Source organism: Hydra viridissima, unplaced genomic scaffold (assembly GCF_058129835.1).
Source record: "Hydra viridissima isolate aposymbiotic clone 2 unplaced genomic scaffold, HvirCarnegie_v1 scaffold_11, whole genome shotgun sequence".
Taxonomy (NCBI): Eukaryota; Metazoa; Cnidaria; class Hydrozoa; order Anthoathecata; family Hydridae; genus Hydra; species Hydra viridissima.
Window position 1 is genome coordinate 10,090,076 of NW_028324310.1, and position 27,917 is coordinate 10,117,992.

The following is a 27,917-nucleotide window of genomic DNA, read 5'->3' on the forward strand; positions in this document are numbered from 1 at the left end:
GGAATCCTCAAACAAAATTTTTTATTTATTAATTTTGGTTTTTCATTTTAAATTTTGCACACAGTATTCTTAATCCGACAGTCAGCCGTATACTATTTATGCTTCAAATTTGTGCATCAAGCTTGTCATTATGATAAAAAATAATTTATACATGTTTGTATTAATAGAAAATATTCGGAGCTTAATAGATTTTTTACTTTAAAAAAAGAAACACAAAATGAAATTGTTACTGGGGACGAAAAAATTTTTAGTGTCTAAATTTTCATCGAGAACATTTTCTTAATCCGGCAAAAATCATCGAGAAAAAAGACTATGAAAATTAATTCTTTTTTTTTTTTTTCCTTTTTTTTTACTATTATTATTTTCAAATGTATATCTTCCTAACCTGTCTTTTTATTTCAAAACAAGTTGCCATTTTTAAAGGTGAACTTTTCCGTGTTTATAAAAGATCTGGCTCGTAACAGAGAAATAAATACGTAATCTTAAATAAGTTTACGTTTAGAGGTAATAACTTTCGGTAACTAGGCACGCTTTAGTGACGGTGAGTTCAAAAACTGTTATTCAAAAGCCTTTATGATTAGAGGTAGTATCTTTCTATGATAAAACATATCTTCCTAAGAGTGAATTCAACTACGTCTGCTAACAAGAGTAAACTGCTCCATGTTAGTATAAGCTGTATCTGATGTGGAGGTAATTGTATCATTAATTGTTTCGTAATTACAAGTGTCGGTGTCTCCAACATTGTATGGCCTGGGAACCATGTAGTGTGTTTCTTGAATGCTTTTGAAAGAATCTACTTTTGATTTTGGTAAAAACCTTTCTTGTTCACACATAACGACTCCCGACGAAGTATACCTCGGAGCTTCATTAATTAACGGATGCGAGATATCAGTAGCGGTTCTTTTTTTACTTAGCCCTTTTAAAAAGTAAAAAAAAAATACTGCAATATTAGTTAAAAGACCTTTTTTCCAATTGAAGGATGAAACAAAAAGAAAGATAAACAATTAAAACACGTTTTCTAGTAGTACTTACTTTTTCTATGATTGAAAAAACACACAAGAAAGATAACAAAAAGGATGAAAACTGCCCCGGCACACCCACTCATAATTGATATTGCCAACAAATTGAGTGCTGGATTCTCTAAACAGTATTAAAGCAATTTATTTGCATTTAGTCAACAATTTATTTGATTTGCGTATTTTATAAAATTGTTAGCCTTTTGGTAATTTATTTGATTTGCATATTTTATAAAATTGTTAGCCTTTTGGTAATTTATTTGATTTGCATATTTTATAAAATTGTTAGCCTTTTGGTAATTTATTTGATTTGCATATTTTATAAAATTGTTAGCCTTTTGGTAATTTATTTGATTTGCATATTTTATAAAATTGTTGCCTTTTGGTAATAATAGTATTAGTAAAAATTATATCTCTTAATTTCTTTTTAAATTTTTTCACTTGTTTTTCAAAACTTTTCATGTATTCTTTATTATTTCATTTACAATAATTTAATGTTAAATTTAACTTTAAAGGTGATACCTTTATTTTTCAAAACTTTATTGCGAGAAATGGATTCATCTGGTAGTATAAAGCTTAAACTTGGAAATTCTTTTTCAAGATCTTCATTCTCTAATTTCATTCTAGCATTTTTTACTTGCTCAACTTCTTTAATAGTTTCGTAGCATTGTTTTAACGAGATAACTTGTGAAGAAACGGTGCTGGTGGACACTTTGTGCGAAGTTTTGTTGAAGAAATCAATAACATATTTTACAGAGCAATTTCCCTGCTGCTTTTTGTCCCACTCAACGCTGATGCAATAATCCTGTTTTCTCATCCGCAAAGGCGAATCTTTAACTAAAGTAGGTGTTAACAAACTTTATAGTTTTGACAACACAAAATAGATTTACAAAAATGTTAAACATGCGCTAACTAAACCTAAACTTCACAATTTTGTTGTGTTCTGGTTCAGCAAATAAAAGAGAAAGATATTATATGCGAAGAGTTGATAAATTGAAAAAACTCACAGCGTATTCTAATTTGTGCATCGGCGCTTAAATTTCCTTGTATGCCGCTGACCTTGTATCTTAAATACTGGCCACAGAGACTAGCATCAGCTTTGAACTTTGTAGAGAATTCATGTATGTGGTTGTCCAAACCTAATGAACTACCAGGTAATTTTTCTGTTTGGCCAAGATACCATTCAACATGGGGTTTTGGTTTCCCTTGAACGCGTATAGATGGAATATGATCGGTGTTTTCTTGAAGAGTCCATACAGAAGGAAACATGCGCTCCAAGACAACAGGCCCACCTATTAAAGTAGAATTTTAATTTATTCTCAATGACACACATTTTAAATTAGTTTTAGGTTGGGAAAGATTGAATTTTATGTTATCAATCCAGTGAAAAAATTTATTACATCTTCATTAGGAACGTTTTAAAAAATGTTACTAAGCTCTTGCGTATCGAAACTATGACGAAACGATAATAATTGTTTATCGTAAATGTTATAGTTACAGTAACGATAAATTATCGTAACTATATTTAAGAGATTATATTAACTATATTTAAGTTACCGTAACTATATTTAAGATATTACATATTTAAGATACGCAAGAGTTTAATTATTACTCTAATTAAATTCATTAATTGTTCTAAGAGGAATAAATATCGATTTACACAATCCAACCCTCTAAAAACATATTTTGAAATGTTTAACGATTTCTTTCACTACTTACCTTGGATAGTGAGTGGAAAGGTTACTTCAGGGTGAGATTCAAGCAGCAACATATCATCATGCTCACGAAAAAACTCAGCATCTAATTTATATGTTTTTTCATCTGAAAAACTGAGTTTATTAAGTAAGACACTATATTCGTTGTTCTTATTTAAGTCAACTGATATTTTGGTGTTGTAAGTAAGTCCACGTTTTGTAAGAAAAAAATGAGTGAAATTCCCTTCGGCGAACGATTGATGAATTGAACCATCTGAAAAAGTTAATTTAACGACACTTTCTACTGAAGGATCGTATGAAAGTTTCCAACTGTATCTTACTGACGAACCAACTAAAGCATGAAACGGAGATTGGATGACGTCAATATTTCCTCCGCCAACTAAACAAGAAAATTACGAAACGCTAAACCAAGTCAATCAGATTAATTGAAAATAAAAGTTATTATTCTTTCGCATTCACTTTATTGCCCCGCAAGAATTCAGTGTTATTAAGTATAACGCACGTTAATATCACTGTTTAAGAAAAAGTTTGTTGCTGCATTAATTAGCACATGCTGAAAAAACTTAATTTAACTATTTTGAAATTTTGCCGAATTTTATGTCTCCTTTACTTTTACGATAATTGCATAAAATATCAATGCGCGTATTAAAACGTAACGTTCTAAATTTTACCGTTCTAAGTTATAAACATTCACTTAAACCGTGGTTAATTTTTTGAGACGACACTATTTAAACTATTCACAAAATTTTATCTACAAAATGCAAATTTGTAAATCGATTTTACCGCTTAATATAAACCTACCATTTTACTTGGCAATTTGCTTTTGTATAATTTGTGTAGTTTACATTGTGTTATTAAAAAAAATTGGCCACCTGTTTGTTTAAGTCACAAAGACAAAATATTGATTACAAAACATTTTACTTTCATCAACAGCAACAAAACCCTTTTTCTTTAGGGTGAATCTGAATTAAGAAGTTTTATATTATCGAAATTATGTTTTTATATAAGCGAGTGATCTCAACGCGTAGTCACTCAAATCTCGCTTAAAAAGCGCATATTCACTCATACCTAAAAGATATTAAAATTAAAAGTTATTTATGAGTACTTTATGAACTTAGGTATAAGAAAAATGCATATAAAGCTGATGGAAGAACCTTAATTTCATTTTTCAGTTAAAAACATTTATTTTCGGGATTTTTTCATTCACTTAAAGATTAAAAAATTCACAAGTTTTTCACTTAAAAATTTCTGAAAATATTTAATTACTCACCGCAGTGGAATAAAATCAGTATTAAAGAATGACGCTGCAGTGACGCAATCATTATCACTGCGATTGTTATAAACTTCCACGTATCAGTTGAGAATTTTAAATTTTTTTTGCACAACTTCCTTTTCGACATAAAACAGTTTAAAAGTGAAGTAGAAGATAGTAAGAATGAGATTCATTGAATAATTACCTTGAGAAAACAAACATAGATGAGAAAAATTGTACGCCTTGTTTAACTTTGCCAAACACACCCAGGATAGAGCCACATGTCTTCTGCAATAGAGCGGACTAATATGAGAAATCTGTTCTATTATGAGCACGTGCCTTCTATTGCTTCTGTTTTTTCTTAAAAAAAAAAAGTTCACTAATATTTATCTCTTGGATGTAAACCTTTATTTACAGTAAAGCAAGAAGAATTAACATTCGCTTCAGTGTCGTTTTTTTACGGTAAACAAAATTCTTCTTTTTCTCTCAGAAAAATAGCGCCTCTAATTTTTCATTGTTTTGTTTTTACGAGGTGTTAAAAATAAAAAAAAAAAGAAAAGTTTATAATGAATTAAAGAAAAAATCACATAAGTAAATAGTAAAGATTGATTCATCTGTTCATTATCAAGAACGTTGTGGCGTTTGCCTTTATGCCATTAAATCCTTCAAGTTGAAATTTTTCAATGCGTTTTTATCAAGCAGCAACAATATCACAACCTTTGATAAAAAATATGAAATGGTAAGAATATAAGAAAAGAAGACAAAAAATAACGATTAAGACAAACAAGGAACTCGGAAATGTTTATGTTGCCGTGAAGCCAACTTTTATTCGTGTCTGATTTTGATCTTAAAGTTAAATCTGAGTGTAGAAAAAAATTTTTTTTGAAGTAATTTGTAAACATCGGAGTTTGGGTTTCAGTTTTTAACGATCCGGTTCGATCTCGGAACTAACCCAGCAGGCAAAAGACGTCTATAGATCATCTAAAACTACTCTAATTTGCATCTTTCGTAGATGCGTATATTTTAGACGTATATTATTCATTGAAAAAAGGTCTAATTTCAGTGATTCTATTTTTTTCCAATTGTAGACGCATATTAGATGTATAAACAAGATTAAAACATAGATATCTATTTTCGGTTACATATAGATGCATTTAAAATGTCTTCTATAGATCAGTTGAAGAGAAAGAAGAAATTTTAACTAAAGACAGTCGATTTTACAGAACGATTATTTTAAATGACCGCCATTAAAGAAACGTGCATGGCGGAAACTTGTTTCTAGAAAGGAATAAAAATTTATACGTAGCTAAGTTTACACTAACCTATGAAGAACATAAATCATAATAATAATAATTTTGAATGAGTTTTAAATAAATAAAATTACATGCTATTACAAATTACTTGCTAATATAACGACAAAATATTTTCATGGTTTCAGTGCATAACATTTTACTAAAATCACTTCATGATCTGAAAGATAAGAACGTTATTCTTAAGTTGATATTTTTATTTGTAGATTAAAATGTAATTTTAATATAAATGTGTGTTTTTATAAAAATATATGGTGTTTTTAATAACGCCAAAAACTGCCTTAAAGGTTGGCTGTGCACATAACATTTCCATTGAGAAAAATAGTTTAAAAAAAAAAAACAGTGAGAGGAAGGAGTTTTTAGAAGTTTGACTGGTGTGATTTATTTGCCTTTTTTTTTTTGTCTTGAAATAAAAACATTTTTATCTAGATACAATTATGCCCTTTACAAAAAGTTCATACCAACAGTGACGTCGCAGATTCAAAAGGAATAAAAGAAATTACTAGAATCCTCATTTGTGTCTTTAGACAGTATACTTAATGTTGGAATCTTAGGAGGAGATAGTATGAGAATGAATGGACATTTGAGGAATATTCTAACTATGTTGAGTATTTGTTTTCTGACAATGAATACTCTGATAACCATGAGCTTAATGAGTACGAACTTAGCTCAACTTTGAAGAAAAGTTTGTCTGGATGTTTTAGCATTTGACCAGGTTTAAGTATAGTATAAATAGTTAAACAAATCTCTTTGATAGCCAAAATTTTTCAGGAGGAAAGATCAAGAATTGCTCTTAAGCCACACCCTAAGAAAAGTAAGTGGAAGTTATCAATAATTGTATGTAATAAAGCAGAGTAGTATGTTACTTTTTAGTTTTTTATCTGTCAAAGTAAGGTTCTCTTTTGCACCTGAATTTTTATTTTCATTTTAGCCTTTTTAACTGATAATTTGCATGCATTAAGTTATTTTGTAGATACAATATTGAAAAGTAGTTTATTTACAGTCCAGACTGTTTTTATTAGGATTCCAGTCTGCATCTTTTGCCGCTGTCTGATTCTATGCAAGAAGTTAACACTGATATAAAAAGTAAGTTTTTTAAAAATGTTATGCCAACTACTGGGAGTGAATAAAATAACAAATGATATGTTTTTTTGGGGTTTGATTTTATTCATTCCTTTCTTTTGCATTTGTATAATGTTGGTGGTCAGTGATGTATCTAGAAGTTATTTAGGGACACAGGTAAAAAGAATTTCAACTTTTATTTTGAGGACCTTTTTAAAAAAAAAAACAGTCAGCGCACAGCTGTATGGATATTTGTAAAAAAAATCATTTTTCCAAAAAACAATATTTGCAGAAAAAAAGGTCCTTGATTTCTGAATTTGAGAATCAGTGCCCAAATACTTTGAATGCTGTCAGAACAGTCTACATTACCTTCTAAATAGAACTTATATATGAGTTATATTTATTTTAACTAATTTGATCTGGAGTTATGGCAGAATATTTTGGGTACCCAAACCAGTATACCAGTGTCAAAATCAGCCTGGATATGTCACTAGGGGGTATGTACCCAAAGATTGTTAGGATCAATTAATAAACAACTAATAGGATATTTTTGCTATTTGGTTTCATGAGCTAAATAATAATTTTGAGGTAACCACTGACCTTTATTCACAAAAACACAATTATTTATAGAAGTGGAACATCTTATTCTCAAAGAGCTGGCTGAAATAAAACTTATTTTAAAGAGCTCGTTGAAGTAAAGTCTCATGCAACTGGGGTGAAGTTGCTAGAATCAGTTGACCAATTGGTAGCACCTAATAATAATCAAAAGGACAAATCAGAATATAATAACTTGGTATGATCTAATTATCTTGTTTTTGTCTGGGTTATTTGAAGGTTCAGGATTAACTCTATATGTTGTATATTTTAGCTTGATAGTTTGAAAATAGTTGGTGGCAGAAAGCCAAGAGAGCATGTTTTCATGATCATGAGAAGGTAAATGACAATTCCAATCTTATTTCAGTTAATCAGAAATTTAACTAAATAGCAGTAAAAAACAAATAATTTTGACCATTTGACTAACAATTACTTGTAACTTGAAAATAATAAAATTTTTGAGTAATTTACTGTAGGTATTTAAACTAGTATCTACATGCAAAAGTAATTTTGTTCGGAGTTTAAATTTAATGATTACAAAATTTTACAATTTATAGTTCATTCAAATAGTTTATTTCATGTATTCAAATATGTCATTTCATTTACATATTCAAATATATATATCAGTTTATTGTAAAAATATCTATCAGGTCAATTTCCAATCAGCTACAATCTAAATTAAATCGAAAAGGTGATGGGGAAAAAATAAGTTTTGAAAACCTTGTAAATATCTGGAGTGTTTTACGAGGTATAGTTTTAATGTGTATATAACTGCTCTTTGAATTAAAAATGTACTCTTTAGCTCATTTTTGTGCCATACTAGTATTTTTGTCTCCATCACCTTTCTTTATCTATACCAAAGTAAATTATGTTGAATATTTTAAAATTTTTTCGTTTTGACAGATTCCTGTGAATACAATGTTGAATCAATAAAAGATCTAGAAAAATGTTTTTGCAAAATGCTCCTGCTCGCAATCAGAAAAAAAAAGTCTTTACAGGTAAATTGGTGATGCATAATTGTTAAAATCAATAAAATTGTATTTTCAAATGAACTATTATTATTATTATATATTACATCTTCTTCAGATAATTGAAGATGAAGAGGTTAATAAATAGAAAAAAACAGCTTAATAAGGTTACTTTGTTCCAGAAAGACGTGTTATATCTCATATCTTTAATGTTTTTATGAAATTTGGCAACAAGTCGAGTGAAAGTTTATATATGTTTCATGTAAACAGATTTTTTTAATCATTCTACATGTCTTTTAAAGCATTAGTGCATTTATTTACATGCTGTTATATTATATTTTAGATACCGATGCCGAGGAACAGCGAGTTGGCGGACTCAGTAAAGAATTATAGTTTTCTTATTGTAAACATTTGTTTTATAATCTTGGTAAATAAATTTCAACAACTTGAACTTAATTGTTTCTTTACTTGTGTAATTTTTTAAAGACTTTTTAATCTTAACTCAGTCGGCAAAAGATATCTAAACTGCATCAAATATGCATCTGAAAACTAGTCTAAAAGAGGTCTGAAATCACGTCGTGAATGAACGCTAAATAGATGTCTATCTTATAGGTGTCTTTTAGATGCATTTTATTTGATAAAAGTGCATCTTTTAGATGCATAAAAGATGTGCAATATACGTCTACTTGATTAATTTTTTTATCGAATAAAATGCATCTAAAAGATGTCTATAAGATAGACGTCTATTTAGCGTTCATTCACGACGTGATTTCAGACATCTTTTAGACCAGTTCTCAGATGCATATTAGATGCATTTTAGACATCTTTTTGCCTGCTGGGAAAAAAGAAACTTTGATTTTTAACCGTCGCACAGTGGGACGAAATCCCGATTTCGTGGCCAAAATTCCCAAATTACTTACACGAGGGTTTTCGAGGTCGCTGATTACGAATCTGAGGTCAGATTTAAAAAATTCAAAATGGAGCTCCAATATGGCGGCCAAAACTGTTCATACGTTGAAAATATGAAATCTAATGTAGTTTGGTTTTCGAGGTCATTGCTTATGATTCAGGAGTTAAATTAGAGCAAAAACATTGTAAAATTATTTCCAAATTTACACTGTTAATAAAAAAACAGAAATTTGTAATATTAGGGTAATTCCACATCAAATCACCCAGTCCATTGAACCATGTGTCTTCCTTTTGTGTTATATTTTGACACATTATTCCTTATTATAAAAAAATATCACATGCAAAATTTCAGCTAAAAATGTTGAGCGGTTGACAAGATACTGCAATTTTAATATTGACCTGGTTTCCCAAAATGACCCGGTTTTCATAACATTCTGAAAAAACATTTTTCTTAAAAAAATAAGAAATAAAAATGGCAAAAATATGAAAATAAACATATATAATGTTTTTTTGATGCTGAATTCAATAAAAGTACTTAAAATGCTCAAATATAAAAGGAACATGCTTAAAAGTTAATAAAACAACTAGTTTCTATGAACCAACTTTGGGGCCCAATATCTCAAAACACCCCTGTCAAATTTTTTTTTTTTTTGCTGTTAACATTTTCAACTGCTTATAATCTTACTAGGCACAAAAAATCTAACTGGAAAAACAACTGAAACTTATGGAACTTTAATTTCAATGATTTATTACTTTTTGAAGAAATTATTTTAAAAAACATGCAAATAGAATTCTGTAAAATATTATATTTAGTTTATAGACTCCTTAAAAAAAAAAAATTTTGTTACATTTAAGGAAGTCTTAATTATATGATAACTTAGTTATTTGATCTTAACAACTGAAAAAAACATCCTGTTTTGTTTTTATATAAAAACTGAATAAGTGTGATATTGATGTGCATTTGTTTTTAAAATTTTGACAACTATATTTTGTAAAAGTTTATAATAACTAGTTTATAAAAAGTTCAGTTATAAAACAATATTTATTGGTAAATTTTATTTAAATTTTAACAAACTAACAATTTCATATATATATATTTCATATATATATATATATATGCAGATTGTATATATATATAAATGTATCTATAAAGAAAATAACCAATATCTATCAGTGTAAAAAAATATACAACAGAGGGATTCTGAAAAGGTTTGAATTGTTTCTTTATCAAAAAATTTTCCAATCTGTCTAAATTACATATATTCACTGATGGTTGCGCAGGACAGTACAAAAATTGTAAAAGCTTTTGCAATCTATGTGAATTTGACCTTAGAAAGTGAATTTGACCTTAAAGTTGAATGGAACTTTTTTGCCACGTCCCATGGAAAGTCACCATGCAATGGGATTGGCGGTACTGTAAAAAGGTTAACAGCACAAAAAAGTTTAAAACGACCATAAGAAACCAAATTCTCACATCAGAAGCTATGTATGAATTTTGTATTGAGAAAATCAAGGTTGTTAACTTCATTTACATAAAGGGATTGGACTTACAATTGCAACATGAAGAGCAAAAAGAAAGATACACTGGTGTAACAACTCTACCTGGTACTGGTAGCTTTCATCAATTTATGATCTTGGAGATAACAGGGTTGGGGCAAAGAGGTGTAGTACGGACATTAATTATTCAATAATCCACAATCTTAAAAAGAAACAAGATATATTTCAACTTAATACTGTTGCTTTAGGTTGTTATGTAGCTGTAGTCTGTGTAGTAATGGATCAGCATTGTAACTAAATCCAACCTAGAAGAAGTTGATGCTAAAGTTAAATTTCTTCATCCAAATGGTCCATCAATCTGTTTTAACTGGCCTGAAAGAGACGACTACTGTTTTATTCCCAATACCAACATATTGAAAAAACTATCTGTTCCACAAGCTTGCTCTAGTTCCGGTAGAAACTATGTGTTTGAAAATGCTGAAATAGAGGAAGTACAAGTAAAATGGGAACAATATTGTAAACTATTACAAACACAGTCAAAATAACTTACATCTTCGATACCTTTAAAAATCTTGTATATTTAAGTGACCGTTTAAATTACGATTAACTTATTTTTATTTTATTTACAAATATTTTTTGGGAATTTCTTGAAGTAATAGATCTTTGAAATTAAAGTTCCATATGTTTCAGTTGTTTTTCCAGTTAGATTTTTTGTGCCTAGTAAGATTATAAGCAGTTGAAAATGTTAACAGCAAAAAAAAAAAAAATTTGACAGGAGTGTTTTGAGATATTGGGCCCCAAAGTTGGTTTATAGAAACTAGTTGTTTTATTAACTTTTAAGCATGTTCCTTTTATATTTGAGCATTTTAAGTACTTTTATTGAATTCAGCATCAAAAAAACATTATATATGTTTATTTTCATATTTTTGCCATTTTTATTTCTTATTTTTTTAAGAAAAATGTTTTTTCAGAATGTTATGAAAACCGGGTCATTTTGGGAAACCAGGTCAATATTAAAATTGCAGTATTTTGTCAACCGCTGAACATTTTTAGCTGAAATTTTATGTGTTAACTTTTCTTTTTAAGATGCAACAGCCAAAGAAATTTTTAAAAAATTTGAGGACCCATGGTTCAAAATTTTCTAAATTTTGGGTGATTTGATGCGGAATTACCCATTAGTTTTATCATTTTTTTTAAATTGGTAAAAGATTAAGTCACATATATGTAAAAAAATTGTTTATTTAATCCTAGTAACAAAAACACGTAGGTCATGGCACCCCCTACCGTGAAGAAGCACCTACCGTGGTTTTTGAAAAAATGAGTAAATTTTTTATTATTTTTTTTTTAATTTATTTTTTTAGTATTGTTTTATACAAAACTAACTAATTTCACTAATAATATATTTTTAAAAAGGTATATTTTTAAAAATTTGAGATGTTTTTTTACCCTCAAATGATTTTTTATCGCTTTCTTAAGAAAATCTTTAACAGTAAAAAAAAGTTTGTCTAGTTTTTTTTATGGGTTGAAATTGATATAATTTTTTCGATAAAAGTTTAAAATAGTTGTAAAAACATTGAATATTTTAAATCTTATCAAAACATATTAGTATTTTTTGTATAACATTGTTTAATCATTTACACGGTAGGTGATTACGAAAATTATAATAGTTAGCACTTACCGTTTATAAAAATATTTTTTCGGACGTGTTTTATTTTGTGAAGTTTTCTCTCTAAAAAAACCATTTAAGTTAATTAAAGTTAAAAACCATTTAAGTTAAATTACCAATTAAAGGTAATTTAACCCTAGGGAGTATTTATTTAATATGTTTTTTATACTTTAATCATTATGTGAAATGAATTTAACCCCTGGGGAGTATTTATTTGATATGTTTTTTATACTGTTTATTTATTATGTGAAATGAATTCGATTAGAAAGATGCAAGGTTCAAAAAAGAATAAAAGTATTCGAAAAAAGCTATTGTATTTAGAAGAACAACTGCATGCAGCACTTTGAGCTTTAAATAAAGCTGAAAAAATTTTATGTGTCAGCAAAAAGTTTAATGTTCCTGAAAGTACCTTACGCGACAAATTATCTGGTAAAACCCAACCCAAACGGCAAAACTCTGGCATTAAATCATATCTTGGAGAAGAAATAGAGAATGAATTGGTTGCTTGGTTAATGCAGTGCGCTAACATGGGATTTGCGATAACAAAAAAATTATTAATTAAGGCAGTACAAAAAATAGTTAAAGGGCGAGGTATAAAAACACCATTTAAAGATGATATCCCAAGTAAAAACTGGTTTTACAAATTTATGCGCCGTCAAAAATGAGCAGAGCATATTAGTAGAGCTAGAGGTCTTATAACTTAAGCATCGATAAGAAAATGGTTTAATGAGGTGCATGAATTATTAGGTGATGATGCGCAATACCTTAATGATCCATCTCGTGTTTTTAACTTAGACGAAACTGGTTTTGAGTTAGCACCAAAAACTGGAAAAGTAATTGGCATTAGAGGAAGAAATTTGATAGCAATGAAATGAATCTTTCAAGCCATAATAATGTTGGAAACATATTTGAAAACAACGTTGCACCTGAAGTATTACTCCAGTTTGAAAAAACTGGAAATAAAGAATGGGGAGGAAAAACTGACTTCAGAGAATTATTTAATTTTTGGAAAAAACTTAAATTTAACGATAGCTCCAAACAAACCATAAATTTAATAGAAGCCAGCAATAATGTATCGAATAATGAAATCGATAAAGAATTGTATTTACATATTAGCAGTACCCAAAATGAAATCGTATCTAGTAATGTTAGCGAATTCGGAAAAAGCGTAATTATTGATGAATCTGGTGAAAGTAAATCAGCAACAGATCCAACAGATTCAAATAAACAAATAGTAAAAGATGCAAATCCATTACACGACTTTCTTTTATGGCCAAAACAACCAATTACGAAAAAAAGGCTTAAACAAGTTGAACGATTACCGAGCGTTATAACTTCATCAAAATGGTTAGAGATTCAAATAACTAAAGAAAACGCAAAGGAAGAAGAAGGTATCAAAAAAATTGAACGTAAAAATAAAGCTGCTGAAAAAAAAGAACTGAAAGAAAAAGAAAAACAAGAAAAATCTAAAAGAAAACAAGCTGTGAAAAAAGAAAATAAAAATAAAAGACAAAAAAAAACATTTAAAAAAAGAATTTAAAAAGAAAAAAAATTTAAATTCAGAAAAAAGCTTTGGTGGATAATTTTATAACCAATGTCTTCTTTGTTTTGTAATCATATTAAATTTATGTATTTGTTTCTCGATTTTAATATATAAAACTAAAATTAAAATATACGATTTTTTTCATACACGGTAGGTGGAGAATCGATTACGGTAGGTGGTGCTTTATCACGGTAGGTGAAGAAACGTATTAGCTCTTACAAAAAATTAAAAATAACATTAAAAAAATAACTTTACTCCAATTCGAATTATATAATTTAGTTCAAAATTGAGTATAAAATATTAATTCGAATATCCTATAACTACTTGTATCTAAATCGGAATCGTTCCTTGAATCTTGTCTGGTGACTTCAGGTTGTTTTAACAATTGTAAAGCTTCTTGATGTAGATATTTTGCTGGTATCTGGGGCAATTTCCTGATGCTCGGGAGGGGTTGTTAACGTGACATCTTTAACAACTTGAGCAACATGTACTTGACCAGAAGTCCTTAAACTCATTTGAGCAGCGTATGCCAATTCTTCTGTAGAAAAAGTAGAACGTAGTTCTTGAGTCTTTCGCCTCTTTGATCTATCACTAGATGAAGTAAAGGATTGCGAAGGTCGTCCACATGTTCCTTTTTTATTGTCATTCTTCACAATCTTCTAAGGTGTTGTGCATTCAGTATTGGATAATTTTGAAAATTGTACTGTGCCCTTCAATCATTCTTCATTTTTTTTCAGAAAAAAATCTTCCCATGTTCCTGCTGCTCTCCATCTCGATCGAAAATTTTCAAATAACCGTGATAATGACATTTCATCCTCGCCTACTTGTATCACATGTTCCGTTTTTTTGAAAATTGCATCTGTCAAAACATCAATGATGAATTTATATTCATTTTTTAAACTGTCTTTCACCTTAAAGAATATATCATTTCTTGACAATTCCATATTTGAAGATTTGGAAGACTCTGTAAAAAATAATACAGTTATAACGGCTGAGAGTTCTTTGAGGACAATTTTATAAAATTTTGAGATTATCATAAAACGGAACGAGAAGTAACTTGTAAAGCATATATTTAAAGTAATAAATTATTGTATTAAAATGTAATTAGTGCCAATGTTAATTCACTAATTTCCATGACCATTTTCAGACATTAATCTATGTTAATAGAATGTCGCACCACGCATTCCTCCATAAAAACTAATCTCACTATTAAAATGGGACTCAATGGCAGCCAGTTTTTTTATATGTTATATTTAACACTATACACTATCAGTTCCTTGTCGAAAGAAGTTGGATAACCGCGGTTAAATTTTTAAAACGACATTAGAAAATAGATTTCAGATAAAAAATTTACAATTTTTTATGTTTACTTGTCGCGCGATATAAATATTTAAAAAAATAAAATTAGCAATAACAGTGCATAACCATCTATTCTACATGCCTCCAGAAAGTGATTCCATTTTGCCGAATTCCAATTAAAATAGTTTCTTCAGTTTAACAGCACTTTAAAACAGGCAAGAATTTTTCGACGTGTCCACTTGTTTAGTGCGTACCGAGCGGAGGCTATATGTCAACTGATGTCCCGGCCAGCCTAGAGCAGGTATATACCTACCCTGTTCGGAATTTTGTTCTAGGACTATCTGTAAACAAGATCTGAACGTAAAAAGACGAAAATTTAAAACTGAAAAATTTGACTTTTGGCCACGAAATCGGGATTTCCTCCCACTGTGCGTCGATCAAAATCAAAGTTTTGACTTTGTACGATTTTCGCAAAGGTTTTATTACGGATAAACATTGATTATATATCTGGAAACTCGTAAAAAAACGTTTGCATAGTAAAAAATTGTAAAAATTGTATTAAGTTGTTTTATTCTTAAGAATATGTTCGAAAACACACAACAAAACTTTTAGTCTCACATTTAAGTAATTAAAAAAAAAGGACCTCAAAATTACTACTAATAGTCCAAAGTTATGAAAAAAGATTTTTCAACTTTAAAGTTGTAAATTTTTTATGTATAAGAAATAAAGAAGTCGAACGTATAAATAGCTCTGTTTAATTTGATTCAGCAAAATTTGACTTTAAACTGTTACAAATTTAAATCAAAATGAGTTTTAACTTTGAAAACAGAAAAGAGTTTTAATTTTTGAAAGATTGAAAAGGAAATATTATATTATATTAGAATCTATAGTTGTTCAATCAAAGATTTAATCAAATGGCTCTTAAGGAATGATTAAAATCTCTTTATGTAGTTTTCTCGCATTACATCAAAGAGATAACAATAATATTCTCTTCAATCAAAAATCTATCTTTACAAATTTTCTCCTTTTATACCAGACACTATCCCTCAAAAACGTCATAAAAACCAACACATACTTATAATTAACACATATTTACAATTATTTTTGTAATAACTATCAAAATTATTAATTCCGTAACGTCATTAAACGTTCTAGCAATTTTCGCAACGGAATTACACTTTAGGTCCTTATCTGAAGAGGTTCATTAAATATGACTTTTAATTCATTGTTTTAACTCAAAAGAAGAAAATGAAGAAGACTTTTTTGAAAATTTTCTTCATTTTCTTCTTTATGTGTATTTGCCTTTGAAGGCGCACTTCCAGGTAACCTTCTGGCTGGTTATTATTATTATTATTATCATTATTTTTATTATTATCATCATTATCTTTATTTTTATTATTATCATCATTATCATTATTATTATTGTTATTATTATCATTATCATTATCATCATTGTTATTTTTGTTATCAATATTATTATTATTATATCTTCTTCAGATAACTTTTAAAGCATAAGTGCATTTATTTACATGTTATGACATTATTTTATCTTTTAGATACCGAGTTGACGGACTCAATGCAGAACAATAGTTTTTTTATTGTTAACTTTTTATTGTTTTTTTATCTTACTTAATAAATTTTAACAATTTGAAGCTAGTTGTTTCTTTATTTGTGTAATTTTTTAAAGACTTTTTAAACTTAAAGTTTTAAATTTAAACTTAAGTTAAAATTTAAAACGTTCAGTTTTAAGTCTTTTTTTTTTTTTTTTTTTTTAAGAAATAAATGAAATAGATGTATATTACACATCTTTTATGCATCTAAAATTTTATTTGATAAAAAAATAAATAAAATAAATGTATATTGCACATCTTTTATGCATCTGGGATGATACACCTTTTATAGAGCAAAATGCATCTAAAAGATGTCTATAAGATAGACATCTATTTAGCGTTCATTCACGACGTGAATTCAGACGTCTTTTAGACCAGTTTCTAGATGTATATTAGACGCATTTTAAATACCTTTTTACCTGCTGGGTAAATAAACTGAAACAAATCTGGAGCATTTGAAGTCAGTAGTGCATCACTTTTCAAAAATGATTAAAAGTGAATTAGATCTTGTTCAGATAAAATTAACTAATACTTTTAATCACAACTCAGTAAATGAGGAAATTCCATTTATCTGCCAAAAATTATCGTCCGTGAAATTCTAACAGAGCGGAAGTCTAGAGTAACTACTTTATAAGAGAGTAAAAAAGCTGTATGTAACCTTAGCAGAAGCTAATTTCGTTTTTGAATTTCATACAGAAATGAGAATGTAGATTTGCGACTTAGTAATTTAAAAATAAAATGATTTATGCGCTGTTAGAACTTCGCTGACGAAATAAAGCCATTAATCAAAATTCTTTATTTATATCTAAATTAGAAAAACAGCCTTTTCTTGAGCTGAGATATAGAGGCTCAAGACCAATACTTACTTTATTGAAATTTCAATGGTTTGAGTAAGGCATGAGTTTCTGCAAAGGTTTCATTGAGCTTATACACTATATATATATATATATATATATATATATATATATATATATATATATATATATATATATATATACTAGAGCTGGCAACAAATGAACTATAGAATTTAACACAATTAGCCTTATTAAAATTTTGTTAAGTAAGAATATTTGTTTAAGTGCTGAGAACTCCTATTAGCATAGCCACCGAGAGAAATTTCGGGCCCTGGGGAAGTTTTCTTAAAGAGCCCTCATTATGATCAATTATATGAGTATGTAATTGATCATAATGAGGACCTATAGAAATGCGCTCTGTTAATTGGAAATTAAAAATGAAAGTTAATTATATCTTTTAAAAGTCAAAACTATTTAAATTTTTAAAAAATTTTTTAAAAAAATTATTTGTACACACACACGGCCCCGGGAATCTTCCCCGTCCACCCCCCTCTCTCGACGACCATGCCTATTAGTTTTTTCTTTTTGAAAAAAAAAAAAAATTGTGTATTCTTATTTTAATTCTTAAACAACTTATCAGTAAAAGTATTTTCTTAAACTAGATTACTATAGTATTATATGCAATTATAACAATCAATGAAAATACTTACCATAGATTAATTCTTGCCTGTCTTAAAACTCTTTACAGATTATTCAATGGATTTTTAGTTACAAAAAAGTAAGAATATTAATTTTTTTTTTATCTTAAGCTGTTTCACATAAAATCTAAACATTTATTAAAGTTGATTTGTTTAAAAATGCATATTTTAGCTTTTATTAATAAACTTTCTAAAATTTAAAATAAAATTGGTCTACTACGTACATTCAAAAAAATAAACAACAATAACAACAACAACTTATTAATATAAAATTTATTTGAAAAAAGATTTGATACTAAAGCTCAGTTATCCCCACAGTTCAGCATCATTCCTTATTATTCCTTCAGTATTTAAGCGAAAAGATGTTTGATACCAAAAGTAAATGTATTAAGGCAAAACTCGCATAAAGAATTTTTACTTTTAAACATGAAATTAAAAAAAAGTTTTGCCAGCCAGTGTCAGCCATAATTCAAATGTTTATGCATTAAACTTAACTTTTTTGTTTTATTTAAAACTTCGTCATTGGCATATAACTCCCTTTTATTTTTATTGATTGTTTCGTTTAGGTTACGAGTCTGACTTTTAGGCATTTCATGCTTTCGCTAAGTGAAAGCATAAAAATATCTTATGAAAAAAAAATTTAGTTTTATATTTTTGACGATTGAAGTTGTTTTAATTTTTTAACTGACATTGAATTGTTATTCTGGTTCTTCACTTTTTTTTTCCTTTCATTTTCTTGAACCGAAGATTTTCATGTTAAATGCGTCATATGTCAAATTATATATAATTTATATTTTTATATTTTTCAAACTCGGTACTTTTCTTAAAAAAAACAACAACTATCAAATGGATAAAACGGAAAAATTTGAATTTTCTTTTAAAGATAAAGGGTTTTAAAAAAAACTTTTTTTATCAGGGAAGATTAATAAGATTAATAAGAAGATACAATTATTCAACCTATCAAACGCTAATTTCACGTTTGAATAACTGTAAACGTCAAAATGTATCGCCCTGTTTGAAACATTAATCTTTATTTGCGAGAAAATATTTCGATATCGTAACGCGATTTTCAAAGAGATGATTTAAAATATTATTCACATATTATTTGTTACAAAAATGGCAGCAACTCTCAAAGGAAGTCAATCTTCAAGCGATATTAGCATAGATTTACGAAGACGCTTCGATCTCCCGGCGAATGGTGAAATTACCTGTACAGTCCAGCACGAAAGCGGCCAAGAACAAAAAGTATTCATTGAAAAAACTGGAAAGCGACTGAGGGAAATAAAATTTTTTCCAAAGTTTAAAGGGAAATACTTTATTTTTTTATTTTACAACGGTACACTTTTAGAAGGTTGTCCCTACACACACACGGTTATTTGAACTATTCTGAAGTGATTAACTTTTTTTTTTATATATAAATGAGACCATTCATTACAAGAAAAACCCAATTCCCAAAAGAAAACATTTAAGTTAATGCGTGTCAGAAAATGAAAAACTTTTCTTTCACGTGATTAACTTCTGAAGATAAGAAGACGATCACGTGATTACAAAATAGCGTTTTATGTTTCGCATTTGTGTTTATTTATAATTAACATGTTTTGGTTTCTTATTTTTTATATTTTCAATGCTTACGAAAATAAATTTAGCTTGTTATATAAAGAAATCCTCCAAATTTTGCTTTTCTTCGTGATACTTTATCAGCCTATCTAAAAAATTTTTAAAAGTTGACGTTCATAAAAGTTTCACACATTTATGGGAAGTATATTATAATATTTACAACCAAGTTTGTATGTTTATGTAAATAATGCTTTGATGCTTCCTTTAATTTGCAACGTTTAATACATGACTTTAATTAGCAAACCAATTTGAAACAAATGATAAGCAAATAGTTGAGTTACGAAATGAAAGCAAAAGATTTTCTAAATGATTAAACAATTACTTGAAGTTATTTTTTTCAAAAAAAAATATGCTTAAGAAAAATTTGTAGTAGTTTAACCATAAAACTGTTATAACGATATTGTATTAAATGTTTGAATATCAAGTATTGAATATTTTAGGTTCAACAGATTAGAGTAATAAATATATACCTACGAACTAAACACTAAAAAATGCGTTGCAAAGTTTTATATGATAGATTATTTTTTATATGATTTTGTATATTTTAAATAATTACTTAAGTTATATAAATTTTTGAATTCTTCGAAATGCTGCTTAGCTTTAAAAAAGGTTGCACAACAGTTAAAAAATATATTGCTCTTGAAATTTTTATCTCGAAAGTTTTATGTAAATAAGTGGACAGCTGATTTTAAAAGTACTTTCAAGAGGCACCATTTACTTTATTTTATTTATTTATTTTTTTTTGAGGACCGCTAGTTAGTATTTATTTTTTGAAATACGCAGATTTATCTTTTAATTTAATGATCCCCCACTCCAACAGAACTATTACTAATTAAAACTCAAAAAATTCCATGAAAAAGCACTAAAAGCAGATAACTTTTAAAAGCATTCTTGTATAAAGGTCAAAAGTATACTTTAGAATTATGTTTTGACACAATTCCTAATCTTAGACTTTTTTTGTACTTTTTACTAAACCTTATATTATCAAGAGCTTTTCCCTTTTTAAGAACAAAATGGTACTAAAAATGTGTTTAAAAGTTTTAATCATCTGTGTTGAATCATCTGGGTGTATGTGCAAACGAATTTTATAGCAATATTTATTAATTACTCTGCAATATATTATTGTCAAGTATGCACAGTGGGCTGTCTGCACGTTAAAAAAAAATATATAAAAGCTGCCTCCCAATACACCAATCATGAAAGTTTACACTTGATTCGAAATTTTCAATCATGAAATCGATTTTCGTTTTGTTAGTTGTCGCTGTATGCGTTGTTTCTTTGGAAGCAAGTTGGGTAAGCATTTTATTTATTTGTAACATTTTTTTGTTATAAAACCACATAAACCAGAGTTATGAAAGGTTTCCAGAAAAACAGTTCCCATTAAAAATATCGTCGGTTTAAAAGTAAAACTAAGTATCAATTATGAAGTTCGGAGAAAACATGTTTTTACACGTAATTAACTTTTTGAAAATGAAATTTGCTTTTGAATGATCAAGGCATCATAAGCACTTGCTAGTTTTTTTTATATTATAGAATGTCAAAAAAAAAAAAAAATCACTTAGTGACGTTTAACTCAATTCTCATTAAAACTGTACTTAGTGACTTTTACCTCTAAACCAACCATATATACTCTAATTTAAAGTATTACACCTTTGATATTATTCCTATATCTACGTAATGATTCTTGTTTTAGCTTTGTCGATCTAACAATGATTGCAAAAATGGATGCTGTTTGAATTTCGGATTTGTTAAGAAGTGTCTGCCATACGTTAAAGAAGGTGGACTATGCGGCATTCGTGTATGTTTATCACGCATTTTTTGCAATTTCATCTCATTTTTAGAAAAATGTTTTATTCGCATTTTTGTTGTTGTTTTTTTAATATCTGTCAATATTTTTTTTCAGGAAAAAATTTCATGTGGCTGTGAACCAGGTCTCGAATGTGAAAAAGTAAGGGGAACCATCACAGGCTTGATTAAAAAATGCGTTAACAATGATAAAGGAAGTGGATCATTGTATTAAACTTTTAAAAATGAAAATATTCATATAAGATATTAGCTGTTAATTACTCTCCGAAAAAAGTAACAAAAGTTGGCTGAAGAAATAATGATAATAATAAAAATAAAAATAAATTAACTTTTCGATTTCTTTCTCAATTCCCTTGTTATGCAAATGCCTAAAATTTCAATTTATATATATATATATATATATATATATATATATATATATATATATATATATATATATATATATATATATATATATATTAGATTGTGGCATTTTGTACTATATTTACCAACATTAACTGATAAGAACTACTTACTATAAAAAAAATTTTACAAAAGTTTTAAAACATTTTTGTTCTTAAATATGATTACTGTAGCTAAACATCCAACTGACCGAACAATTCGTCTCCATTGGATAAAAGTCCAGTTTTTATGCGCCCTGCAACATTGAAATTTTAGCCCAATATGGATATAATAAATATATAAAATAAACATTTGGGGAAAATAGCTTAGTTTTTTAACTAACTGTATATCTAGTTAGTAAAAATAATTAAGCTATTTTCCCCAAAATTTAATTTTACATAAACATAATTTGTCATTTCTTTAATTAGGACTTTCTTAATGCATAGGAGATTGTTAGGTCATACCACGGTAGTCAAGAGGCCAAAATAGAATTGAAGTTAAGTCAGTGATGAGTGATGAGCAGTTTAATCAAAGAGCCAATAAATGCAAATCACTTTTACATTAAGCGAAGAACTACACTATACTTCAGTGTAAACTAAAAATAATTCAATGCGAACACCCAAAAAATCTTCAAGAATAATTAAACTTAATATTTAAACTTAGCTATTGGAATCAAATCTATCTACTACATAAGTATGTCACTGACAGCAGCTGAGTTAAAATACAGCATCACAACAAAAAAAAAGCTCTGGTTTTGGTATGGGCAACTGAAAAATTACATTTGTACCTGTATGAAAAAAAAATTAAGGTTGTAGTGGACCACAAACAGTTCAAGTTTATTTTTTTCATCCGGTTCTAAACTAAATGCAAGTATTTGATTTTGACATAATATATAAAAAAAAAAAAAAAAAAAAGGAAAAAAGAAGAAGAGAACATTGCAGATTTTACATCCAGAATCCTGTATCGCAAATGAGATACCTAATGATTCAGATGAAAATGAAGTGGCGGCTTATGTGTGCATATTTTTAGTGAAAAAGATGGCACCCAAATCAGTATCATTTGAAGATAAAAAAATGGAGACAGCAAGAGACATCAGTTTAGTTGCAGTAAACAATACATTATTGTCTGGTAAATGGTAAGACAACCTAATACTGGAACCATATCGAATTAAGTTGCCTGATCATGAGGGTTATATTGTCTTACCAAAACTTCTTCAAAAGAGCTTTTCAAATTGCACACAAAGGACATTTAAGTGTTAAAAAATGCAAATGACTGTTGCATCAAAAAATTGCATTAGGTCACTGAATACCGATATTGAATCTCATATTGAAAAATATCCTGAATGACAGGCAAATTTACGCATGCCAAATTGTGAATCAATTAGAATGTAGATTTTACCAAAACGCATTTGGGATGAATTAGCAATGGATTTTTTTGGACCATTACCATCAGGAGAGTATTTATTTGTTAAAGAAGATATATATTCCAGATACCTATTTGTTGACATAATGAAAATCACAACATCACTAAGTATCATAAATAAACTAGAAAAATTTCTTTGCTATACTTGGTTATCCTAACAAAATAAGAAACTAGATTCCAAATATCTAAAAAAGAACTTCATAGTTAAAAAAAGAAGGCAAAGTTTAGTTATTGTAGCAGAAGGAGACGAGTTGGCTCGTAATATAATTTATAAAAAAGCTTTTAAGACTTCATGATTTTATACAAAAGGAAGTACAAGTTAATAATGACAAAAAAACAAAAGTTGATAGAAAATCGTATCCCAAGCGAAATCATAGACCAGTGAATATTTATCATTTAAGAACCAAGATTTATTAATCTGATAAGAGAAGTCTTCCCAAACAGGGGGGAACTATTTAGAGTGACAATTACGTAAATACGTAGGTACGAATTGCGTAAATGCGTTCATGCGGAACGCATTATAAAAGACGAACATAAAATGAAGAGAAATTAAAGAGATTAGAGTTCGCTTTGTATTTAAAGTTCTATAAAACTAGTTTTATTAATTGATCTTAAAATAAATATATATAATAAAAGATGTAAATAGTTATATGTTTTTAGACATCAGCTTTTGAGTTCAGATCTTCTTATGCAGTACTAAATGCCTTTTTCTTTTCTTTTAGCACTAATTGCAATTAGGCTATATTATCGTTGCAGTTAAGATATTTAGCATTTATTGCAATTAGGCTGTAAAATCGTTGCAGTTAGAAAATTCAGAAAACTTTATTTACAACCGGTGTATATTAACATACAGGGTAAAAAAGGTGGGGTATATCAAACCCCACACACATGAGTAAATAACTCCTGAAGTATCCGAATGCATGCTCGTTATATATGTAAAAAAAATATGCTTTTTAATAAAACAATAGGTTTTTAGAACCTCTGATCCAACCAATTGAATTCCAAGAAACCAAGAAAACTTTTTAATTTTTAAATTTTAAAATAACTAACAATAGCCCGGGTGAATAAAAATGAGCAATTGCTTTTACTCAGTAATTGGTCAGCTTTACGTGAACTTCAGCAGTTTTTCTCATACTTTTATTCACGTAAAGGTAAGCAATTTACTCAGTAATTGCTCAATTTTACGTGAATAAAAACTTAAGAAAAGTTGTTGAAGTTTTTATTCACGTAAAGCTGACCAATTACTGAGTAAAAGCAATTGCTCCTTTTTATTCACCCGGCCTAATAGAACTTATTTAATCGGCAACAATAGAAATGTGTTATGGCCGTTTTGAGAAAGTGTTGATAAAAACCAGCCAATCTTTGATAATAGATATCTGAAACATGGATTGCATGGCTTGGTTGCTTTTAAAATGGATGACTCTCAAGACGAATATATATGATATACTTTGTTTGAAATATATTAACTTTATATAGAAAAAAAATCACATTTTTCCTTAGATTTGTGTTAAATACAAAAACCTTATTCTTAAACTTTTCGATTGTAAAATGGAAAATAAAAGTGATGCTGAAACGACCGAAAAATAAAAAACAGCTCTCCACTTTCCAAAAAAAACTTTTTTTGCAAAGAACTAAAATGTTGTACTTAAATAATCTATTAACAATTAGTGCATCTTAAGAAAATATCAATTTGTGATATTTTAATCAATAATGGCAGCGGATAAACAACATTAAAGGAGTTTTCCATAACATCAAATATTTAAACTTAAGTTTTACTATTTATTCAGCTTCAGCCCGAGTTACCAAACAGTTCAAAGATGTTTGGCTTCTATGATGTCCCAACAGAAGCCACTTGTTGCTGTTCTTATGTGCCAACACAAGAGCAGCAAAGATTTTTAAGTTTTATTTTTTTCACAAGCATCAGAAATTTCTTTAAGATTGGCCACCATTTTCCACTGAATAATGCATTCCACGTTATATGCTAACTGAAGTATAAACATACGTGAAGTCTTACTTTAATTAAGGTTAATTTAAAAGAATTTCGTCGTAGGTTTTATATCCTTTAAATACATAAACTCGTTTCATTTGTTTTTTAATGAATTAGTTCATTATATTATCAAAATTTATTTTTGGATTATATAAATGTTTGTTTCAGAAATGATTGCGTGCGTTTTCTTATACACTTAAAAAACCCAATCACATCTTAATCTTATTACTAAATAAATGCATTTGAGGTAATTTTAGAGTATTTCGGATCTTAATTTAATTAGAACATTTATCATTTCGTTCTGTTTAATAACTGTAAGTGATGATCAAGCGAAGTTCATGTTTATACTTAGCAAAATGCATCTGCATTGAATCAACTGGGTAAATATGCATAAAAAAAGTGTAATATTTGTTTATTGCTGCTCAATACATTGACTTTAATTTAGTGTGTTCAGTGGGCAACCTGCGTCTCATCAAAGAGGTATAAAAACATAAGTTCAACTTATATGTAGTGTCAAACAATCAGACTTAATTCAGATATATCAAAAATGAAATCAATTTTAATTTTGATTGTTGTTGCTATATATATTGGCTATAATGAAGCAAGACTCTTCGTAAGCATTTTAAAACTTTCTTTTTTATATAGTGTAAAATTTAATTATTTTACGTCCATTGACGATGATTACGCGTATGCTGTCAAAAGCAACCCAAATGTAGACTAAATACTCAAAGAAAAATTTCTTTTTACATTAAGTTGCTAAACATATTGGACTTGTCATTAAGAGATTGTTAATTAAAAGATGATGCTGTCATTTGATGTCATTTCTGCATGAATGATGTCATTTCTGCATGAAAAAAAAAAAAAATGAAATTACGACATATTTCTTCTTTTTTTTCATAAATTGTGTTGCTATAAACCATCAATATACATATATATGATTTCCTATACCATAACATTTACTTTAAGGGCTGCAAGTCAAACGACCAATGCAAAGGAGGATGCTGTGTAAATTTTGGGTTATTTGGCAAATGTCAAAAATATCTTAAAGAAGGCGAACGATGTGCAATTAGTGTAAGTTTATTTTCTGGTTTTCTTGGTACATTTTTTTTCTCTTTTGGAAATGTTTTTTTATAGCATAAACTTTTGCATCCCTTTTTTATGGTCAATTCAAAATTATTTTTTCAAAAACTTTATTTTATTTGTTTTTCTAGGAAAAACTAGGATGCGGATGTGAACCAGGTCTGGATTGTGAAAATATAAAGGGATCGTTCATAGGCTTAATTAAAAAATGTGTCGACAATTCAGGAAGTGGATCATTTTTTTAATTAAATGTTTAAAAAAGATAAATGTCTGTTAACTAATACTTTTCCCTATTACTCTTGGGTAATATTGTTTCTCTTACACACGTGGGTTTAAATTCCAAATTATAAATGGGTTATATTACCCGATAACATACCGATAAGTTTTTCAATTACATGCGGATAATATTTCTCGATTATACATTAGTAATTTTCCATTTTTTTAGTGTAATTTTCCGCAATTACATGTGATAATTTGCTGAAAATATATTGAATAAACTTTCTTGGTTATACTTAGATAATTCCTCAATATAAATCATGGTTATACTTAGATAATTCCTCAATAAAAAGTCACAAAATTACTAACATTTTTAAAGTAGTTATAATAGGAGTAAATATCATTTTATCACAAAATAATAAATAAAAAAAAAAAAAAGAAAGAAAACATCGATATATTGGATTATAGCACATTTTAAGGTCTTTAAAAGATGAGCTCATGCCAATTTATCTTATAAGCAAAATACCTATCAAGCAACGAAAAAAAAGTGAACTTTTTTACCTTTCTTTTCACTTCGATAGGTGATTTTTGTTAATTTGGGGATGCTGAGCCCAGATCTAAATTCAAAGTGTTCCATTATTTATCAACTTTTCAGAAAAGGGGAAAAGGCATCAAAAAAACCAGGTTTAAATTTTCAACTCAAGCATTAATACTGTAGCAATTGACTTTAATGAACAACGGCAAGTTGACGTTCACAAAGTTGATTTTGCTGTATTCATTTTTTTTACCACGCACTGATTTCGTAGGCGAAATTTTTAAATTTATATATATATAAATTTTGGCTAATAGGATGTAAAGTTAGTACCGTTTGATAATGATAAAATATAATTATTGCTAAAATTGATAAAAATCTACACAAAAAGTTGTTATATTAATACATAGTTAAAATAAATACCGAAAAAATCGATATATTTTTAACCCATTGAAAAAATCTTTTAAAATTTATTGCTTCCGATTTACACAAAAATTAATTTTCTCTAAACGATTTCTTCATTAAATTACCAATTAAAGATTACTTACCAGTTAAGAACGCATTTCATACTGAATTTTTCATGCAGAGTGTTTCATTCAAATTTTAGAGCATTTCGATTAACTAATGCCAAAAACTAAAGTAAGGCGGAAATATCGCAAAAAATAAACCTATAAGCGACTTTTCATTAAAAGCTCAAGAGAAATCATTAATCGTAAAAGGGAGGACGCATTTCTTTAGCCCAAATATTCTGTTAAAGCTATATACCCCTGAATACTTCTTTTATAAGAAATAAAGACTGAAAACTTATTTCTTAAGAAATAAAGACTAGGGAATGCTTATTATGAGGAGCAACTTTTGACTACTTAAAGCGATGGCGAGTTAAAATGATTTTAATTTTAAACCATTGTTTTGCATATCGGCTGCTGTTAAAATTTCAAAGCAG

At 28.2% G+C, this 27,917-nt stretch overlaps 3 protein-coding genes, 1 long non-coding RNA gene and 1 pseudogene across 6 annotated transcripts; 4 read left to right on the forward strand and 1 right to left on the reverse strand.

The window, feature by feature from the left end:
- Positions 1 to 319: 319 nt before the first annotated feature.
- On the reverse strand, positions 320 to 4,512 carry LOC145191785 (uncharacterized). 2 transcript variants are annotated; one of them, XM_090067634.1, is made up of 6 exons: positions 4,189 to 4,512; positions 2,736 to 3,110; positions 2,024 to 2,308; positions 1,539 to 1,853; positions 1,033 to 1,140; positions 320 to 916 (listed from the first exon to the last, which is right to left on the reverse strand). In XM_090067634.1, the coding sequence occupies exons 2-6, from the start codon at positions 2,785 to 2,787 to the stop codon at positions 627 to 629; spliced, it is 1,050 nt and encodes a 349-aa protein (XP_089923760.1). In that variant the 5' UTR covers positions 2,788 to 3,110; positions 4,189 to 4,512; the 3' UTR covers positions 320 to 626. The 2 variants fall into 2 exon arrangements, with proteins under 2 accessions (XP_089923760.1, XP_089923759.1); XM_090067633.1 differs by having other exon boundaries at positions 4,002 to 4,199.
- A 1,461-nt stretch (positions 4,513 to 5,973) lies between these two features.
- Positions 5,974 to 8,190, forward strand: LOC149882102 (uncharacterized; annotated as a pseudogene). The gene is made up of 7 exons (XR_016445251.1): positions 5,974 to 6,107; positions 6,316 to 6,379; positions 6,986 to 7,148; positions 7,224 to 7,288; positions 7,600 to 7,697; positions 7,853 to 7,947; positions 8,036 to 8,190. The product of XR_016445251.1 is annotated as an uncharacterized LOC149882102 (transcript).
- Positions 8,191 to 17,960: 9,770 nt separating this feature from the next.
- On the forward strand, positions 17,961 to 19,868 carry LOC149882103 (uncharacterized). The gene is made up of 2 exons (XR_016445287.1): positions 17,961 to 18,013; positions 18,850 to 19,868. It is a non-coding gene; the product is annotated as an uncharacterized LOC149882103 (long non-coding RNA).
- Positions 19,869 to 20,682: 814 nt separating this feature from the next.
- LOC145191366 (uncharacterized) lies at positions 20,683 to 21,600 on the forward strand. Its single transcript, XM_090067717.1, has 3 exons — positions 20,683 to 20,843; positions 21,244 to 21,348; positions 21,454 to 21,600. Exons 1-3 carry the CDS (start codon positions 20,781 to 20,783, stop codon positions 21,568 to 21,570), a joined length of 285 nt encoding a protein of 94 aa, XP_089923843.1. The 5' UTR covers positions 20,683 to 20,780; the 3' UTR covers positions 21,571 to 21,600.
- A 3,988-nt stretch (positions 21,601 to 25,588) lies between these two features.
- LOC149882104 (U3-aranetoxin-Ce1a-like) lies at positions 25,589 to 26,503 on the forward strand. The gene is made up of 3 exons (XM_090067083.1): positions 25,589 to 25,759; positions 26,113 to 26,217; positions 26,358 to 26,503. The coding sequence occupies exons 1-3, from the start codon at positions 25,694 to 25,696 to the stop codon at positions 26,469 to 26,471; spliced, it is 285 nt and encodes a 94-aa protein (XP_089923209.1). The 5' UTR covers positions 25,589 to 25,693; the 3' UTR covers positions 26,472 to 26,503.
- Positions 26,504 to 27,917: the final 1,414 nt, after the last annotated feature.

What these genes read in the sequence shown, in the direction of transcription:
- LOC145191785 (XM_090067633.1), bottom strand. Translation starts at nt 4,131, where the DNA reads ATGTCGAAAAGGAAGTTGTGCAAAAAAAATTTAAAATTCTCAACTGAT. An exon ending in CTTTCCACTCACTATCCAAG is followed by an intron (nt 2,309 to 2,735) that starts GTAAGTAGTGAA and finishes CTACTTTAATAG; the next exon opens with GTGGGCCTGTTGTCTTGGAG. An exon ending in TAAAGTTTTGAAAAATAAAG is followed by an intron (nt 1,141 to 1,538) that starts GTATCACCTTTA and finishes AATACTGTTTAG; the next exon opens with AGAATCCAGCACTCAATTTG.
- LOC145191366 (XM_090067717.1), top strand. Translation starts at nt 20,781, where the DNA reads ATGAAATCGATTTTCGTTTTGTTAGTTGTCGCTGTATGCGTTGTTTCT. An exon ending in TTTCTTTGGAAGCAAGTTGG is followed by an intron (nt 20,844 to 21,243) that starts GTAAGCATTTTA and finishes TTCTTGTTTTAG; the next exon opens with CTTTGTCGATCTAACAATGA. An exon ending in GTGGACTATGCGGCATTCGT is followed by an intron (nt 21,349 to 21,453) that starts GTATGTTTATCA and finishes ATTTTTTTTCAG; the next exon opens with GAAAAAATTTCATGTGGCTG.
- LOC149882104 (XM_090067083.1), top strand. Translation starts at nt 25,694, where the DNA reads ATGAAATCAATTTTAATTTTGATTGTTGTTGCTATATATATTGGCTAT. An exon ending in ATAATGAAGCAAGACTCTTC is followed by an intron (nt 25,760 to 26,112) that starts GTAAGCATTTTA and finishes ATTTACTTTAAG; the next exon opens with GGCTGCAAGTCAAACGACCA. An exon ending in GCGAACGATGTGCAATTAGT is followed by an intron (nt 26,218 to 26,357) that starts GTAAGTTTATTT and finishes TTGTTTTTCTAG; the next exon opens with GAAAAACTAGGATGCGGATG.